The 21,149-nt window shown below is 37.7% G+C and overlaps 1 protein-coding gene across 1 annotated transcript; it reads left to right on the top strand.

Annotated features, from left to right (window-relative positions):
• The first annotated feature begins 6,874 nt into the window (after positions 1–6,874).
• LOC110815808 (1-aminocyclopropane-1-carboxylate oxidase homolog 1-like) lies at positions 6,875–8,592 on the top strand. Its single transcript, XM_088215234.1, has 3 exons — positions 6,875–7,467; positions 7,702–8,023; positions 8,117–8,592. The coding sequence occupies exons 1-3, from the start codon at positions 6,953–6,955 to the stop codon at positions 8,357–8,359; spliced, it is 1,080 nt and encodes a 359-aa protein (XP_088071360.1). The 5' UTR covers positions 6,875–6,952; the 3' UTR covers positions 8,360–8,592.
• Positions 8,593–21,149: the final 12,557 nt, after the last annotated feature.

The raw sequence follows: 21,149 nt of genomic DNA on the forward strand, positions 1-21,149 counted from the left end.
CTTCTTCTTTTTCTTTTTTTTTCCTTTCTTTTTATATTATTATTATTCTTCTTCTTTTTTCTCTCTCTCTCTATCTCTCTCTCTACCCAATCATGACTATTCTCTCTCTTCTTCTCCTTTGGTTGCGGTATTGTGCAACACAACGCGACCCTTCTCTTTCAGCCGTCGATGCCGTTCGACCCTTCCCTCCTCTCACAATCGCGTCTCTCTCTCTCGCTCTTTTCTCTCTTTCTCTTTTTTTTTTCTTTCTTTTTCTCTCTGCTATTTCATTATAGATATATACATATATATACATATTTGCTGCTAGGTCTTGTTCTCATGCTCTCTACATTCTTTTTTTTTATTTTTCTTTGTTTTTTTAATTTATAATTAATTGTGTATGTATATTTTATTATATTATACATATTTTTTCTTTTATACCCAGCTGGGCACTAGTTGGGTATTACAGTTTTGATCTATAATGTAACCTTATGTGATAACATTATCGCCAAACTTCATATATATAATATGTATAATAATTTATAAAAAATTTAAATCAGTAATTTTTTTAAAATTTAAAAATAAATAATATAAAGATATTATATTAATAATAAAATGAGTTTTGTTTTATAAAAAAACAATAAATGAGTTGGTCTTTTAAATATTTTAATAATCCAACGTATGTGGCCAATAACTATCAATATTTAATAAGAGATATATGCCGCCGAGATTTTGAAGTTTTTTGGGCTAAGCTTTGAGTATTTAATAATGACGTGACTGCACTTGGTGGATCGTGATGGTAAAGTGATGCAAGCAAAGGGGGAAGGGGAGGGGGCTGCAACTCACACTAAGATTCAATGACCAAGATGATTACGAGAAAATGACTAAAAGAGTCCTTCCAATTATAGACTATGGGGTATTTCATACGAGGGAGTTGTTTATTCTTCTCAAGAGAGTCATAACTGAACAATCATTTCTTATAAGACATGTTAATCATATGAATGGTAAGAGTCTCAAAGATTTTGAACACTTGGTTATTCACAGCTCTCCTTATAAATGGTTTTCAACTTCAAGTAAATCTCCTAAGGATTTAAGAATTCCTATCATATCAAGCATGGAAGGGTTTCAAGAGGTTTATATCATCAAAACTTAGAGTTTTCATCAATTTAGAGTCTTATCAACTTAAAAAATGAAGAATCATATTATTACATGTCTTGACTAGGATTACACTCACTTCATTTCAAGGTAGAAATCAGTTTTATAAGTCTTATTTCTAGTAGGACTTATATCTAAATTTTTTCAAAGAATTTAAGTCAATCTTGCAAGAGTTTTAATCATTTTCCTTTTCATAAATTAATATTTTAATAGAGTTGGAATTATGTTTAAAGTATAAAAGTTTTAAGGGATAAGGATTCCCCATCATGGTCGATTCCCATAAGAAAAAAGAGTTATTTTTTTACTCAAACATGGCTGGAATTTTGTTCATCTTCAACATAAAGTCTACATAAAAAATTTACTAAATAATAAAGACACAATCCGATCAAGGCAAGGCAAGGCAAACACAATCCTCAAAGGAATCCTATACTATTTAAGAGAGTAGACATTTAATATATTTATGTATATAAGTCTTTAATATATTTTGTAATTAGAATCCTAAATAAGATTGTATTAAGAGTTTTCCTAGGATTTAGTTTTCAATTTCTACTCTGATTAGTAAAGTTTATGTCTATACAACAGTCTCATTGCTTTGGCTATAAATACATCAAAATCAAGTTCAATTTTAATAAAATATAAAACTTTTTGCTTGACAACTTGTGAGGTTTCTTCAACTTTCTTATTGAATGGGAAATTAATGTCTACTTATTAAGATAACTTGTGATATTTTCATCAATCTTTTTTCTTGCGTTAATTTTAACTTATCAAGATATTTCTTGTGATTTTTGAATCAATTCATTTATCTCAATTATCTTATTTCTCAATCACAAGTTGATAATGAGTTAAGTAGAAATGATTTGTTTAGAGATTAAGTTTTTATGGTGAATTGTATATTGAGATTTTTTATCACAATTATTGATCTTAGGTTCTGCATAATTTGGTATCAGACCTTAGGCATATAGAGATTTTACTATCTTATATAATTTTTGCGTAGTTGTAATCTTTCATTAGGCTATCATATCTTGTATATCTTGCATCCACCCTTTTATTCATACTCATCATTAAAAAACAAAAATAAAAAGAATAATATATCCATAGAGTCCTTTCTTGCACTCTACAGTTTACGATTACTATTTACAACCTACAATTAAAAGTATAATTTACAATTTATCAATTAGCAGCACAGTTTTACATTTTACAGTTAGTGGTACATGTTACAGTATTACAGTTAACAATACAACATTGCAGTTTATTGTCGACAAATATAGTTTACAGTCTTACAGTTAATAGTATAATAATTACAGTTCACAGTTTGTCAATATAGTTCACAGGATACAGTTTGACACTTAAAAATACTGAGAGTTTTATCGTATGATATCATTTTAATCATTATCAATGAGAGCAGTAGGGATTACCATTATAAACATCGAGACAATAATAGTAACAATAGAATGATACAATACAATACGATGGTATTGACCATGATAGTCCTTGGCCAATGTGACCATTAATGTAACACACCAAAACGACATCGTTTTGGGTAAAAAAAAAAAAAACCAGAGGCGTGCTTGCTTTTGGTAGAGGAAGGTGAAGAGGTAGAGGCGTGTACACCTATGCCGTCGGTTGGAAAAAGAGGAGAGGAGACCTGCACGACTAGGAAGAAGAGTCGTGTAGGAGTCCTCCCTCTACAATACGAAGGGAGGGGAGGCGATCAGTGCAGGAAAAGAGAGAAAGACATAGAGAGAGAGAGAGAGAGGGAGGGAGAGAGAGGAAAATAGAGAGAGGGGGAGAGAGGTGGAGAGAGAAAGAGAGAGAGAGAGAGAAAGAGAAGGGTCGCAGCTACCGTTAGTCGGCAGCCGAGAGAGGAGAGGAGGAAGGAAAAGATGAAGAAGGAGGAAGAGAGGACAGTGCTGCATGAGGCGGTGCACGAGAGAAGAAGAAGGTCTGCGCGATGACTCAGGGCGTGTTTGGTTGTTCTGCAGCTCCCTCTAGCACGATTCCACAAGCTTTGTGCCGGATTTGAGGGTACGAAGCACCCTACGGTGAATTTCGGCCAATCCACAGTTGCGATCAAAGGCGAGTGGCGTTGGGCGGTGATGGCGAGTGAAGGTCTGGTGCCGGTGCGTGTGGAGGTGCATGGACTTTTAGTGGTTGTGCGCAGTGAATCATAGGGACCCGGTTTGGATAGGTGAGTTCAAAAAACCCTCATGATTTACCGTTTCAAATTTAGAGTTATATTAATCCTATTTAATTTTAATTCAATAAATTATGTATCCGATTTAGAATTAAGAACAAGGCTAGACACGTGTTTGAAATTATGAGATAACCAGTTCATTACTAACTTGATATAGATATCACTGTAACAGGTTGATTTTGTACATCAGAGATAATTTCACGAACGAGATTTAGAAGAAAATCAGGTAAGTGTGTAAGTGCTTATAAATGTAGTTTAATCTTTCTAAGATATTAAAACTATGACATTAATAATTGATAATTAGGCGCATGATTTTGACAAGATCTTACTACTTATTGTGGTATTCTTATTTACGTTTACTACTGAAATTACTTGTAAATTGTTTTGCTATGTTCTGGTAGTTGAATTCGTATATGTACCGGTAGCTATGTAATTATGAATATATTAAATATATGTAGAAGAGTCTAGAGTAATGAATATTTATAGTATGTGTGTTACATGTATAAAAAATATTAAATGATAAAGTTAGAAAATTTATTAGCAACTTGAAATGAAAAGATATTTATTAAAAGATTTAAAAAATTCATTTAACTGGTATCGCCGAGGGGTGGGTGTGTGCGTGTGTAGCTTTTTGATATGTAACTGTGGTGAACCCTACCCATAGATATGAATTTAGGCAGACATGGTGAAATGACAAGTATTGTAAAACTGTGGATTGAATACTGTATATTGCAAGCTATAAATCGTGAACTGAACTGTAACATATTCACGCAGTAGAGGAGATCCTTACTGTTCTCGTTGATATTGACGAAAATGGTATCACACGGTGAAATTATATTAATATGATATAAGCTGATAGAAATGAATAGGAAGTCATGTGTAACGTTTATGAGACTGAAACACTGAATTAGTATCTACTGAACTGCTTACTGTCTAAATTATGATACTGAATACTGAATTATATTATTTATTGAACTATTTGTATTATGAGTTATGATACTGAAATAATGGATTCTGAATATTTACTGAATAAACTGATTTGTAATTTTTAGTTAATGAATTAGGTGTATATGTTACGTGTTTTCTTAATTAAAGAGAAAAATATTTTGAACTATCTCCATCGATAGTTTTATATTTTTTACCAACTTGGACAAATTATCATATTATTTGTTAGTACATACTTCTGAGTATATTAAGCTCACCATATTTATTATTCATTTCTTACATATCAGGATATTCAAAACTCCACTCCTGAATAGTGAAAGACTTGCTAGGAGATCATTTAATTTTTATTTTAATTCGAACAATACTTAATGTTAATCATTTTATTTTTTAGTGATTATTTATTTTAGAGTTTAAACATATCTCATGAATATTGAATATTTTGAATTAAGTATGTAAGTAATGTACTTTTTATTATTTTAAAATTTATTTCGCAAAATATTCTTATAAATTATTTTATCATGATATGGTGGGCAAAGAGTTAGAATTCTGGACGTGAGTTCATACTATCACAATTAAACAATAAACAATACAACTAATTTTTTTGTCTATGTGATAGGGTTCATCAACAGTCACCCTGTCGAATACCGATTAGACATGCACACACCCCTCCTTTTAATTTCTATATGATGAAACAAATTTTAATTTTTTGATACTTTATACTGACTCTTGACTATCTTTTCATTTTACTTCCAGTATTTTACTTAATTAAAATCTACTATTATCATTTATTAATTTTAGAAATATGTGTGCCACCTTTGAATCTTTTCCTCGAAGGACTTACAATTTGCCTATCGTTTGCCTTAAATCTCATTTCTTCGATTCCCTTGTTATTATTTTCTTTGAACATTTACTTTTAATTACTTTAACAATAATAAACCTCGATTTAATCCTTATGAGCTTCATTACTTTTCGCTAATTACTACAAAATTAATTTAAACTTATTTTAAGTCTAACCCCCATCGAGTATAACTTATTTCCATTAATTATATTAAATAGTTAAAGTCTATCTCCATGAGATTTCATTAATTTAATTTCTTTCTTGTTATTTTAAAAACATATGGAGTCTTCTCCTGTGGCATGACATTCTTTGTGTGTTTATTTTAATTTACTAAGTAACAAGTTCCCTTAGAAGTCCTTAATACACACAACAACTTCATCCTTTTGTTTTTTCCCACCGCAATTATTTCTTTCCAATAATCTCCCATACTATTCAGTTGGTATTTAAGATTCATTTTAAATTTTTGTCTTAATCACAAATTTATCCATCATCAGTTACAGAGAAAGTGGAAAGTAAGAGAGAAAATATAACTAAAAAGTAAAAAAAAAAAAAAACCTAGAATGAAGAAGAGTAGATAGGATAATCAATTTAGGGATTTCCAATTTGGGTTCCGTACATAAAATTTCTAAAACCTTATATATATTTGTCACAGTAAATCGCACATGCTTAAAATGTGAAATTTAAATCTATTTGGTGAATTATAATTTGAGTTTACTATTTATCTGATTCTCTAGATTGAATGTATGTAATACTTGTGGTTTGATGATATTTTTTAATATAATTTTATTAAGATTGTAAAACTTTACATGTTTTTGTTGAATGAAAAATGAAGATAGAATTTTGAGGTTGATAATTCAGTAAAATATTTATTTAAATAAAAAAATATAATAGTTAGGGTTTACGTTTCTTTATTTAAAATTAGTAAGGAATAAATGGTTTTTATAGTTTTACTTAGATATCAATATCTTTCTAAGAGTTTAGCATGAGATCTATACTCATTGTAATACATTTTGTTCTTTCTATTTTGTTTTATACTTTAAAATTAGGTCTTATTTTTGAGTATGTTGAACGGTTTTAAATATATCGGCATTTCTTTATTTTTTTTCAGTAAATAATTTTAAACTGTTAAAATTTTATTGGTCATTCACTTTTCCTCTTTAGCTATTTGGTGATTTTTTTTCTAGGTGTTTTAAATTTATTTTAAAGTGTTAGGTCTATTTTAGCTTTCTATTTTACCTTTAAAATACTATTTTTTTTAACCCTTTTGAGTCTTTTTCAAATGGTTTGAAATGTCAAAATTGTTATGATTTTTATTTTTATTTTTAAATGAGTGCCGGTTATTTTCAAGCAATGAAAAAAATATTGAGAGTCACATTTTGAATTTGATATATAGTTTTTTTTTGTTTCGTTCTGTTGTATTCAAACCTGTGTTTGACTTTCGATGTAATTTGAGTATTCCCAACTCACTATTTTGCATGTTCATAATGGACTCTAACTAGATAATTTTAATTTCAATAAAATTTTTTAATTACATATAACATTCATAATTTCAGTTATAATTAGTTTAATAGTATTATTACATTAATATTCAAAGTCCAACTTTTTATCATTTATTATCAATTACATCAATAAAATATACATGTTTTTAATGTGAATAATTTCTGTTAGTATTACATTAATATTCAAAGTCCAACTTTTTATTTTTATTATTTTTCCTGTCTAATTGATAAGACCAAGGAATTAAAAAGCCAAAAAATCGCTGTCATGATTCTAATTGATAAGGTTGCGGTGTCACATGGGAGAAAGGTGAGTTGTGCAAAGAGCTGGTTGGTTGGAGCTGAATGGATTGTGAGCAAGAAGATGCATCAGCTTATGTCAGGGCAAAGGAGCTTAAGGCTTTTGATGAGACAAAAACCGGCGTTAAAGGTTTGATAGATTCTGGGATTGTGAATATCCCCAAGATCTTCGTTCGGCCGCCGGAAGAGCTCTCCGACGACTCAAACCGTTCCCAGATCGACCGCCAAGTTCCAGTCATCGACTTGGACGGCATCCATGGCAACCTACATGACGAGATAGTTGACCAGCTGAAGTCTGCATCGGAGACTTGGGGTTTCTTTCAAGTCGTGAATCATGGGATCCCCTTGGAAGTTCTGCAAGAAATGATTAAAGGGATTACGAAATTTCATGAGGGAGATGCTGAGATGAAGAAACTATTCTACTCGCGTGATCGAACAAGAAAAGTTAGATTCAACAGCAACTTCGATCTGTACCGATCTAAAGCAGCTAATTGGAGGGACTCGTTAGGCATAGCTTCTATCAATGATCTTGACCCTAAAGAAATACCAGCAGTTTGCAGGTAATTTATACACACACACACACATATATATATATATATGCTCACTCTCTATAAATAATTCGTATACGTGTCTTTAAAAGATTTAATAAAAATTATCTTTTAAAAAGTACAATTTTAAAATAATTCTGTTTGAATCCACCACTTTTTATTGAAAAAAGTAGATATCAACCATTCAAATAAGGTTGAATGAAACTTAAGTTACTAGTTACTAACTAATATAATACAATGTCACAGAGATTCTACTATTGAGTATTCCAATTATGTGAAGGAGCTGGGAAGTACTCTTTTCGGATTGGTATCGGAAGCGTTGGGGCTAAAAACTGAGCACTTGCATGCAATGGAATGTAATAAATGGCAGAGCGTTGTGGGTCACTACTACCCACCATGTCCCAACCCAGAGCTTACCTTGGGAACCAGCGGCCACACAGATGTAGCTTTTATCACCATTCTTCTTCAAGATCAAATAGGTGGGCTGCAGGTACTCCATGAAAACCAGTGGGTCATTGTTCAACCCATTCCGGGAGCTTTGGTAGTAAATATAGGAGACCTTCTTCAGGTTACATAATTTATTCTTTGCTATAATCTTTTTAATATTATTGATTATGCAGAGTCATGTATTTAATTTGTTGGATGTTTGAAATTTGTTCAGATTATTTCCAACGGAAAGTTCAACAGTGTTGAGCACAGAGTTGTTGCTAATAATGGTGTTATTCCAAGAATTTCCGTGGCTTGTTTCTTCAATGGAGAGCCTTCCAAGCTATATGGTCCAATCCGCGAGCTAATATCAGAAGACAATCCACAGCTTTACAAAGACTTTTTAATAAGTGATTTTGATACTAAGTTTGCGTCGGTGGGACTTGGTACAAAAATCATTAACTTTTTCAAGCTATGACGATGTTTCAAATGCTTAATTAATTAAAAAATATATATGTATATGGGTAAGTGATTCAAAAACAGTTTAATGAAATAAAGAGTTCTTGAAATTATAATCACTCTGTTGTAAACATCATGAAAAAAAAAAAAAAAAAATCTCTTTAAATAATGAATATCACTTCCCTAGCACAATATACTCTTGTACTGTCATGTTTATAGAATAAAAGGTGAAGCATAATCAGCATTTTGCCATTGTTGTTGTGTAAAGTAGTTTTACTCTTAAATTGTAAAACAAGAATTAGTCATTAATTGCTTAAAAGTAATCTATTCAAAACCTTTTCACTCTCAAATAATCAATGGAGATAAGGTTAACCCTTGGGGAAGCCTTTAAGTTCTAATATGTTACATTACTAAGAAATATGAGTTATTATATTAGAGATACTTAGGTGATATGTGACCTGTAGGAATAATTCTGGGATCTGCAACGAATGGACAAGAACTATAGGGGCTTGAGTCCTATCGGGTGGCTCTGTTGTTACCAAAGTAAGCATTAGCTAATACAAGAGCTAGTTAGCTCTATTTGGAAACAATGATATTGATATTTTTAGGTGGCTTAATTGGCTAGAGATTAAAAAATATTTACTTTTATAGAACTGTGTTAGGTACATGCAATAAGTTTATGCAGACAATTTAGTGTCTTGTGTTGAGGTAATTGTCAGTCTAGGTATTTAAGCATGAATCTTTTTAACACTAGAAAACATGTGAAATCGAAAAGGGGGCTCAAGGTAATAATCTTATCACTTGCCCCACCAAGGTCCAATGATGAATTCATAAGTGTGATATTTTCAGACCTTAAGTTGTGTTGATATCAAGGAACTTGTGTAGACATTCTGTTGCTTACAAAGATTTTAAAATTTTGAATTTGAATTCTTCTGTATATTTTTTATCTCTTCATCATTATTGCTTTATTGTGCATGTCTCCATTTATTCCATCTATTAAGTGCATTACTTGGTATTAATCATAGTAAATACTTATAAACTAATTAAAGGAATAGTAGTAATTGTATCTATTACCAGCAACAATCCTTCCAGTAATATTTGTAAAGACCTGAACTTTAAGGAAATGAATATATATTAAAATAGCAGAAGCAAACAATAATATCAGGGTTTATATTCCTCATACAGTAATTATGGATGCTCAATAGGGTTATGAGAATGTCTTTTCTACAGTGGTTCGTAAAAAGAAATGAATAAATGATTAAAACAAGTAAATAAATATCCTAGAGGTTTAACCTTCACTAGCACGTGATGAGGTCTGGGAGGTAACCTACTCACAACCCTCATGCTGATCAGGATATGGATTTTGGTTTTCTTGATATGAAATGGTTAATAGAAATGTAAACTACACTAACCTAGTAAGAATATCACGCTAATAACTGATACGAAAACCGAAGATTGGTAAAAATCATAAAACAACTAATTGAGCCTTTAATTTAAATTCATTTAACATCAAACCTTTTATTCTATATTTACCGTTATGAGTTTTTCAAAATCAACCTATAAGAACAAATAATCATATAACATTTTGATTTCACATACAAGTGAACAAGAACGATAATTCTCCTTTTTACCGACTTATTAGGACCTCTGGGATTCCATAGGGATATTCCCTTACTCGTAAACTCAATATCGAGATTTGTCAATTAATCTGACTGTCCCCATACCCTGTCCAATAATGGACATCAAACAAATCATTGCCTCGATACCCCGTCTGGTATGAGGGTGAAACATATCTTTCAAACCCTTTCGGTATGGGACTTCCCAGTCTCGTCCGACTGAGGTAATGTTCAAAGTAAGATTTCCTATGTATCGGGTCTGTTCACCCTTTCCTAGGGTACCCAGTAAGCTTTTCTTACATAAATTCAAAGCATAAACCAATTTCCAATTACATACTAATAACTTATTTTTACAGATCAATAGTAAATCATGCATATAGGCGATACGTACATCAGGAGACACAATTGAAACATTTATTACAAAATGAACCAACAAATGGAGAATATGCAGTGAGATAAACCAAATAACCAAGAAAGCAATTAAGTATATATATTTAATTCACACAATGTAATGATAAGCATTTTAAGCCATACAGGGAAAATAAACAGTAAACTAGAGCAAATATAAACTGATCGGTTCCGACTCCATTAGTGACGTGTAATTATTCTTAGAATTTTTTAATTTTCATAATATATAATATTATCAATTATTAAGTTTCAATTTACATAATAGAGAATAAGGTGATGGATTCTAGCCCCGGATCGGTATTCAAAATATCGTACTGTCTACTGCACCTTTTGGCGGTCTCCAGGTTTCATGAATTTTTTCTGTGAAAATTAAAACACTCGTCAAGTATCCAAAAATACCTCGAAAGGCCAGAATAAGCATTTTAAAAATTCTTCCAGAAAATTTTAGGGTTTCGGCACAATGTTGCTGCCGTGCTCCAGCGCCGACTCCACCGCCCATGGTAGTGGTTTGCCTCAGCCTGATCGATTTCGGCCATTTTTTCCAGTTTTGGCTGGTTTTACTCGTAAACTTACGAAAAAAAGGGTTAGCAAGCCTCGGTTGGCTGGAAATGATAAAAAAAATTGAAACTTACCAGCGGGGGGTCCTCGGGTGCAGTGACTCCACCGATTCTCCTTCACGGCTGGGGTTCTTATTCGGCTAACTTGTACCAGAAAATGACGTTGGATCGGTGGATAAAAAATTACGTGAAATAGGAAACGAGAAAAGGGTCATCGGAGAGGGCATTGAATTTTGGTTGCGGCAGCTCGACCGAGATTTGTCTGCAGTTTTCGGCTCTCCTATCAACCGTTTAGCTCAGATTTGGGCATAGGGAGACTCAAGATCAAATTCCGAGCAGGAATGAGGAAAACATTACCTGTTTTGGCATCAACGATGGCTTTGCTACGACGGCAACAGTGGTCAGTTTCTTTTCTGGTTGCCATTCTTCTTTTTCTCCGGCGAGGACTGGTGCGGCTAGGATTAGTGTTCCCTAGAACGTGATGTTTAAATACCCTCTCTGAGTTAATATGGGTCGTCCGTGCAGAGACACTTGGTCCTCTCCGGTTTATTGGATCCTTCTTATTCGAAAAATAAATTTAAGCCGCATGATCGGATTGGATCGGACTGTTAGATCGCGCTTGAAGAGGAAACATATCTGAGTCGTCTGTGCGCACGGAATGTGATATGAACCGTCGAATCACCTAGGCATGCGGATTACCTGCGTAGCCTCCCGTATGGAGCCGATGTCAGCTTCTCCGCCATACGACATGTTCTGGTTCATCGTGGCTGCTGATGTGGTCGTCCCACGTGGCCATATTTTCTCTTTTTACGATTTCAACCCTCTGTTTTTAAATTTTCTTCCAAAAACACCCCCTTTATTCATAATTTCACCCATTTTTTCTAAAATTATTTTTAGTTTTGTCCCTAATTCATTTTTTCAAAAATTTAATAAAAACTAAATTAAATTAAAATTTATTCATATTTATATATATTATATAAGTTAAAAAAATTTATCCCGGGTTCGAGTATTACAACTCTCCACCCCTTAAGAAAAAATTTAGTTCCTCAAATTTGTCACCCTCTCACAAGTCAAACAGTTAGAGGTACTGGGCTCTAAATCCAATTCTAGTTCCCAAGTGGCCTCTTTCTTTGCATGATTCTATTATATAATCTTGACAAAGGAAATTTTCTTATTCCGAAGTACTATATTTTTCCGGTCCACAATGCCTACCGGTATCTCCTCATAGAATAGATCATCTTGGAGTGAAAAGAGCTCGTGAGACAGGATATGTGATGGGTCCGGATTATACTTGCGTAACATAAATACATGAAATACATTATGGACTCTAAATAGCTCTAGAGGTAGTGCTAGTTTGTAGGCGGACGTACCAATCATGTCCATGATTTAAAACGGTTCAATAAATCGGGGATTTAATTTATCCCTCTTTCTAAATCTGTTGATTCCTTTGAAAGAGGTGACCTAAAGAAATATCCGATCACTTTTTTTAAATTTCAAATCTCTCATCCGAGCGTCCACATAACTCTTCTGCCGACTCTTAGCTATATTAATGTTCTTCCTTATTTTAACTATTTTGGCTGTAGTCTCATCTATAAAATTTGAGCCAAACAATTTTCTATCACCCATCTCTTCCCAATAAATCAACAATCTATAGAGGCGGTCATATAATACCTCGTACAGGGTCATGCCAATACTTGCTTGGTAACTGTTATTGTAGGCGAACTTTATCAAGGGTAAATGATCGTTCCAATGGCCTTCGAATTCTAGAACACAAGTTCAGAGCATATCCTCTAGTGTGTAAATTGTCAGTTCTGATTGTCTATTAATTTAAAGGTAGAATGCGGTGCTAAGGGACAGTTTCGTTCCCTTTGCTTGCTAAAAACTAGATCAAAATCGAGAGGTGAACCTGGAGTGGTCTCTGTCAGACACCACTGACAACAGAACTCCACATAGCCTAACTATCTATCGGATATAAATTCTAGCTAGCTTGTCTAAGGGGTTAGTCATCTTGATAACCAAGAAGTGAGAGGATTTGGTTAGTCGGTCAACAATTACCTATATAGCCTCATGTTTCGAGTGTACCTTTAGCAGCCCTATCATAAAATCCATGGTGATATGTTCTCATTTCTACTCCGGGCTCAGCAATGCCTGAAGTAACCCACCTAAGCGTTGATGCTCTGTCTTAACCTATTGACATATAACGCACTTGAAGACGAAATCAAAAATTTCTCTTTTCATCCCGCTCCACCAAAAATGGGATCCCATATTTTGGTACATCTTAGTACTTCCGGGATGCATTGTGATTTTTGAGTTATGGACCTCTATCACGATATCCCTTTTTAGTTCACTGTCATTTGGGACACACACCCTATCTTGGAACCTGAGCAACCTATCGACAGAGACTCGGAACTCTAGATTTACTCCTTGCTATGTATCCTTCGTGAGAGCTGCTAGAGTGGGATTGGTCAATTGGATTTCCTTTATTCTCTGAATCAGTTCGGGTTGTGTAACGGCCCCAGAAATTTAAATAAAATATATGTATTAAAAATGTCAAATGCGGAAGCGTAATAAAAATTTTGATTAACATCCCTTACACAATAACCAAAACGTACTCAAAACATGAAAGAACAAACTAACTAAAAGAGATACTCGAGATAAGAACTATAAATATAATTATGGAGTCTTTAGGCGTTCCCTTCACCGTCTTCCTGCGGAACGGGCTCGGGAACAATGTCTTCGTGATCTGAAATGGTTAAATAAGGAATGAGCTACACCAGCCCAGTAAAGACATCACACTATCTCACCGCCACGAAAGTAAAGGTGGGTAGAAAACAAAAATGAGCAATGGAGCATAATTTATAACGAACTCGTTTATTAATATAAAAACCTTTGCTGTTCACTCACCTCGGTGAGATCCATGAAAACGACATATGAAAGCAATAACATTATCATCATCATGAAATCATATAAACTGTATAACATAACACTTACTACACCTTTGCATTTCAATCATTAAGCAACATATTTTCCTCTTTTACCATACCCCGTCCGGTATGAGCGCCAAAACACATAAGGTCTCCATACCCCATCCGGTATGAGAGACCACGTTCCCGGTAGGGTTCCCTACGGACGTGGTCCGTCCACCATCTCCCTGGATATCTAGTCAGGCTGTCCACATTTTCCACTTATCAATTCACATAACCTTTTTGCCTTTTTCCTTAATCTCAATCATTTAATCATACACAACATGTAAACCAGTAATTGACACCAAATAAGACAATACAGTACCGGCTTCACCATAATACAAACCATAATAAAAGAAACCATAGTTCATGCATACGAGACCATAACATAATTACATCAAACATCATATTGCATTTAATACTGAAAATTAAATCAAATAATAACATACCAACACTGTATCAGACTCGGACCCCATTGGCAACCTAAATCAATTATACATCTATATAGTCACACAGTACAGTTTAATTTTTTATTTAGCTTTAATACCGTGATAGGAAATAGGGTGAGGGGTCCTTACCTGTTTTGGGGTCTGAATTCGACTCTACAGTGTGCCTACAGGCTATCCCTAATTTCCCTGAATTTTTTTTTGGAAAGCTGAAACGCACTACCGGTACCTGCACGTGTCCCAAAAAATCCCAAATCAGACCTAGGGCCCCTTTCGGCCAATATCAGAATTCCGGCACGGCGGTTTCGCCGTGCTCCGACGACGGTGGTTCCGCCGTGTTCTGGCGACGGCGATTCGCTTCGGGTTGGCCGTTTTTGACCGAATTCGGCCACATTTGCATTGGTCCCTGTGATAAAACAACCCTAGGGCCCTCGGTGGGCCAAAAAATTACGAAAAACCGAGACGTACCGGCGGCGGTGCTCTCGAGTGCGGCGACTCCTCCGGCGTGAGTCGCTTTTGATGTTTGGCTCCGATCAACCTGTAGAGAAAAGAACGGTGATCACAGTGGTATAAAATTTGCATCGAACGGAGGCCGGTAAGGGCCTTATCGGAGGCAAAAATCGAGGAGGGACGCGACGGCGCTGTTGGGCGGCGGCTGAGTTTTTCGGCCGTTTGGCCAGTGATTTGGCTCCGGTTTGGCCATAGGCAGACTCAGCATCGAAAAACGAGCAAGGGGGAGAAAATTTACCTTGATCGACGGTCGAAAACTTCCCCGGTGCGGCGGTGGGTGGCGGCGGCCGGCTCCTCCGGCGAGGCACTGGCGGCTAGAGTTTTTGTGGTCAGGTGTGGGTGGGGTTATTTATACATTTTGCCTTTTAATCTCAACTGTCCATCAAGATTAAATCTGGACCGTTCGATCGCGATTTAATTGGGATTAAATCTGGACCGTCCATCGTGATGCAATCTGGGCCGTCCGTGCCTGATTGAATCTGGGCCGTCCGTGCCTGATTGAATCTGGGCCGTCCGTATGCACATTTGATCTGGGCCGTCCGTACGCACGGGAACGGATCTAGGCTGTCTGATCGCGCGCACACGGATCGCCCGCGTGGCCCGTTCCCTGTTCAGCGTTGCATTGCCACGCGGCGGGTCCTTATTGGCCGAGGCTGCTAACCAGGCCGCTGACGTGGCTGCTGAGGTGGGTGCTGACGTGGCACAATTTTTGTAAATTGCGTTTTGACCTATGGTTTCCGATTTTCTTTTCATAAACACCCCCAGAATCTAAATTTTCACCCATTTTTTCCAAAATCAATTTCAATTAAATCCAAATAATATTTTTACCCAATTTTATCATTATTATTATTTTTATTTTCATTAAATTAAATTAAATAAAAAATCAAATAAATAAAAATAAAAATAATAAAATAAAATTTTATTTTACTTGGTGTTACAACTCTCCCCCCCTTAAAGAAATTTGGTCCTCCAAATTTGTCTCCTACTCTTGGTCTAATAAATGGGGATACTGGGCTCTAAATTCTGATTCTAGCTCCCAAGTAGCCTCCTTGGACATGTGGTTCTGCCACACGATCTTTACAAATGATATTTCCCGGTTGCGGAGCATTCTGCTCTTTCGGTCCATGATACCGACTGGTACTTTTTCATAAGACAAGTCCTCTTAGAGTGGAAGCGGTTCATAAGCCAAGACATGAGAAGGGTCCGAGTTGTACTTACGTAGCATGGATACGTGGAACACGTTGTGGACTCTGGCGAGCTCTGGAGGCAGTGCTAGTCTGTAGGCAGTAGTACCAATCCTATCTAAGATTTTAAAGGGTCCAATATATCGGGGGTTTAATTTTTCCCTCCTGCCAAACCTACTAATTCCCTTGAAAGGAGTGACATTAAGAAACACCCGGTCGCCTTTCTCAAACACTAGGTCTCTCCTCCGGGTATCTGCATAACTGTTTTGCCTACTTTGAGCTGTCTAAATGTTCTTCTTAATTTTAACTATCTTGGACGTGGTCTCCTCTACCAACTCTGGGCCGAATAATCTTCTATCGCCCACTTCCTCCCAACAAATTGGTGATCTGCACGGGCGCCCATATAACGCCTCGTATGGAGCCATGCCGATGCTTGCTTGGTAATTGTTGTTGTAGGCAAACTCTATCAGGGGTAGATGGTCATCCTAATGGCCCCCAGAGTCAAGGACACAAGCTCGGAGCATATCCTCAAGCGTACGAATTGTCCTCTCTGATTGTCCATCAGTCTGGAGATGGAAGGCAATACTAAGAGACAGTTTTGTTCCCATAGCTTGCTAGAAGCTACTCCAAAACTGAGAAGTGAACCTGGGATTCCTGTCGGATACTACTGTCATTGGAACCCCATGCAATCTGACTATCTCCCGGATATACATCCTTGCCAATTTATCCAATGAATCGGTCATCCTGATGGCTAGGAAGTGGGAAGACTTGGTAAGTCGGTCAACGATTACCCATATGGCATCATGTCCTGAACGTGCCTTGGGTAGCCCTGATACGAAGTCCATAGTGATATGTTCCCACTTCCACTCCGGGATCGGTAAAGGCTGAAGTAATCCACCTGGGTGCTGATGCTCTTCCTTGACCTGCTGACATACCAAGCATTTATATATAAAGTCGGCTATGTCTCTCTTCATCCCATGCCACCAAAACCGGGGTTGCATGCTTTGGTACATTTTGGTGCTTCCTGAATGTATGGCAAACTTCGAGCTATGGGACTCCATCATGATGTCCTTTTTTAACTCACTGTCATCTGGGACACACACCCTGTCTTGGAAACGAAGTAATCCATCGGTAGAGATTCAGAATTCTGTGCTCCCTCCCTTTTTTGCATCCTTCCTGCGGGCTACCAGGGCGGGGTCAACTTTCTGGGCTTCCCTTATTCTTTGGTTTAACTCGGGCTAGACTGTTAGACGACCCAAACATGTGACTCTCCTCAGATCATGAAGTCGAACTTGTTGCGTGGCCCCAATTGGTCTGCATTCTGAAACCATCAAATCGGTTAAGATACCTGCACTTTTCTTACCGAGGGCATCTGCTACCACGTTGCCCTTACCCAGATGGTATAAGATGTCACAATCATAGTTCTTAAGGAGTTCCATCCACCTTTTCTGACGCATGTTGAGATCCTTTTAAGTGAATATGTGTTTCAAACTCTTGTGATCGGTATAGATCTGAAAGGTCTCTCCGTACAAATAATGGCGTCAGGTTTTCAAGGCATGAAAATGATTGCGACAAGCTCCAAGTCATGGGTGGGATAGTTCTTCTCATAATTCTTTAACTGTCTGGACTCGTATACTATAACCTTTCCATACTGCATTAGGACACAACCCAGGCCCAGATAGGAGGCGTCACTATAAACTGTATATCCTCCTGATCCACTCGGTAAAGCCAGCACGGGTGCAGTGGTCAGCCGCTCCTTTAATTCTGAAAAACTTCTTTCGCAGTCCTCATTCCACTCAAACTTGGCATTCTTCTTTCTGATTCAGGTTAGAGGAGCTGCTAGACTGGAGAATCCTTCAACAAACCTGCGATAATAACCTGCCATTCCCAGGAAGCTACGGATTTCCTTAACTGATGTCAGCTTCTCCCAGCTAAGTATCGCTTCAACCTTTTCGGGATTCACTGATACCCCTTCCTTCGATATGATGTGTCTTAGGAAGACGGTCTGCTAAAGCCAGAATCCACACTTACTCAACTTCCCTGTCCACTGGCAGACCGGGTAGTTCGTCTGGAAACACATCTGGGAAGTCTCGGACTACCAGAATCTCTTGAATGCAAATTTCTTTCTTGGACTTGCCTAGTCAGAGAAAACAATAAGATTAAGGCACTAGAAGTTAAGAAAACTTGCCATCAAGGAATATGTACTGAATAATTTTATTAATTTGTAAATGGCTCCTCGTTAGAAGGATTAAATACAACTTTCTTGCTAAAGCAATCTACGGTGGCGTGCTACGCCGCTAGCCAATCCATTCCTAATATTACATCAAAATTCTCCGTGTCTAACCCTATCAGGTCTACCCTCAGTTTTCTATTTGCTATCTCCACGGCACAAACCCTATAGATAGCTTCCCCTATTAGTGTTTCACCCCCGGCAGTAGACACAAACAACAATAATTCAAGTTTATTAGGTGATACATTAATTTTGGAAGTAAAAGCATGTGAAACAAAAGAGTGCGATGCACCAGTGTCAAATAAAACATGAGCAATATGGTCACATATAGTATACATACCCCGTACTACATCCGGGTCGGCGTCGGCATCCTGCTGGGTAAGGTTGTAAGCTTTGCCCTAGATAGGAGGCCTCCCTTGATTCTGGTTCCTCGGGCATTCTCTGGCATAATGCTGGGCACTGCCACAAATGCGACAAGTGTTGTTGAGGTGGTAGTAGGGTCGATCCCCGTGATCTCTGTCGCAGTGTTGATAGATTTTCCCACGAGCTGCCCCTGGAACCTGAGGAGGGGCCTGGATGGCTGGTCTGGGCCTCTTATTTGGTTGGGCAGGTGCAGTAGGTGCTTGCCTGTGAAAGGGAGCTGAGGGTCGGGAACTCCCTCATGGCTGAGGACGTGTGTCGAAGCTTCCTTTCACGATCTGTGCCTTTGCTAGGACTGATGAATATATCTTTAGTTCCAGTACTAACAAGTGTTGCCTGATCTCTGGGCGAAGACCCAACTAGAATCTCCTTGCCTTTCGGCCCTCATCCATCAATGTCTCCGGTGAGTATCGGCCCAGCTCGAGGAACTTACGAGTATACTCTGATACTGTCATGTTTCCCTGAACTAGTTGAACAAACTCCATTTTCTTTAGGTGTCGGAGGTGCTCAGGGAGATACTTTGCATGGAAGGCCGCAAGGAACTGCTCCCAAGTGACTGGTGTAGGCAGGGTGGTCTGCTTGAGCTCCCACCAACGTCCTGCTTCCCCTACCAGCATGTAGGAAGCAAGGGCAGCTCTCTGCTCAGGAACTACTCCCAAGATCCTGAAAGCTCTCTCAGTCTCCGCCAGCCAGTATTGGGCCTCTTCAAAAGAGGATTCTCCTGCAAAGGTGGAGGGGTTCAGTCTCCTATACCTCTCTATATAGCCCGGGTCGATCAAGGAAGGAGCGGGGTCCCGTGGAGGAGGGACTGGACCTGGCTGGGGATAGACTGGGGGGTCCTATGGTGGCACCTGCTAATATACTGGGGGCACTGGGTCGTGCTGTGGCAGTGCCGGGTAGTACCGTGGCTGGGGCATTAGGTTGTACTGTGGTAATGGTGCCGGGTGGTACTGTGGAGGAGCAGGCTCGTGCCGGGGTGGCTCGGGATCAACTTGCTATAGCGGAGGCTCAACCTGCGGTAGTGGAGGAGGGTTGGGTAACTCCCTTCTCTCCTCTCGCCCTTGCTGGGCAGCTATGAATCCTTCCATCATTTTAAATAGCCTGTCTACATCCTCCCGAAGTGAATTATCCCGGGCCGCTCAGTTCAGTAGGGGTCTTCCTCTCCTCATCTCTCTGCACCTGTATTTCATAAGAAATGGTTGAGTAACGGTTTATCGGTGAATATTTCTCTAAGCATTATTGTGTAAGGAATGGGTCCGAGAAACGCAGCTCTGATACAAAAATGAGCAATGAAGCATAATTTATAACAAACTCGTTTATTAATATAAAAACCTTTACTGTTCACTCACCTCGGTGAGATCCATGAAAACGACATATAAAAGCAATAACATTATCATCATCATGAAATCATATAAACTGTATAACATAACACTTACAACGCCTTTGCATTTCAATCATTAAACAACATATTTTCCTCTTTTACCAGCCTACTAGTATCCATGGGGATCCATAGGGGGTCCCCGCTACCCGTGAACCATTAACATTACAACCGGATTCCAAGGCCGTCCCCATACCCCGTCCGGTATGGGCGCCAAAACCATGAACCTCAATACCCCGTCCGGTATGAGGGTGAAACGGGCCGTCCCCATACCCCGTCCGGTATGGGCGCCAAAACACATAAGGTCTCCATACCCCGTCCGGTATGAGAGACCACGTTCCCGGTAGGGTTCCCTACGGACCTGGTCCGTCCACCATCTCCCAGGATATCTAGTCAGGCTGTCCACATTTTCCACTTATCAATTCACATAACCTTTTTGCCTTTTTTCTTAATCTCAATCATCCAATCATACACAACATGTAAACCAGTAATTGACACCAAATAAGACAATACAGTACCGGGTTCACCATAATACAAACCATAATAAAAGAAACCATAGTTCATGCATACGAGACCATAACATAATTACATCAAACATCATGCTGCATTTAATACTGAAAATTAGATCAAACAATAACAGACCAACACTGTATCAGACTCGGGCCCCATTGGCAACCTAAATCAATTATACATCTATAAAGTCACACAGTACATTTTAATTATTTATTTAGCTTTAATACCGTGATAGGAAATAGGGTGAGGGGTCCTTACCTATTTTGGGGTCTGAATTCGACTCCATAGTGTGCCTACAGGCTGTCCCTAATTTCTTTGATTTTTTTTCCAGAAAGCTGAAACGCAGTACCGGTACCTACACGTGTCCCAAAAAATCCCAAATCAGACCTAGGGCCCCTTTCGGCTAATATCAAAATTCCAGCACGGCGGCTCCGCCGTGCTTCGGCAATGCGGCGGCGATTCGTCTCGGGTTGGTCGTTTTTGGCCGAATTCGGCCACACTTGCATTGGTCTCTGTGATAAAACAATCCTAGGGCCCTCGGTGGGCCAAAAAATTATGAAAAACTGAGACTTACCCGCGGCGGT

The sequence above is a fragment of the Carica papaya genome, chromosome 3, assembly GCF_054855325.1.
Source record: "Carica papaya isolate Zhongbai chromosome 3, ASM5485532v1, whole genome shotgun sequence".
NCBI classification, from domain to species: domain Eukaryota; kingdom Viridiplantae; phylum Streptophyta; class Magnoliopsida; order Brassicales; family Caricaceae; genus Carica; species Carica papaya.

Excerpts from the sequence above, each read along its gene's own strand:
- LOC110815808 (XM_088215234.1), top strand. The coding sequence starts at position 6,953 with ATGGATTGTGAGCAAGAAGATGCATCAGCTTATGTCAGGGCAAAGGAG. Across the intron at positions 7,468-7,701 it reads GAAATACCAGCAGTTTGCAG|AGATTCTACTATTGAGTATT; the intron begins GTAATTTATACA and ends ACAATGTCACAG. Across the intron at positions 8,024-8,116 it reads ATATAGGAGACCTTCTTCAG|ATTATTTCCAACGGAAAGTT; the intron begins GTTACATAATTT and ends AAATTTGTTCAG.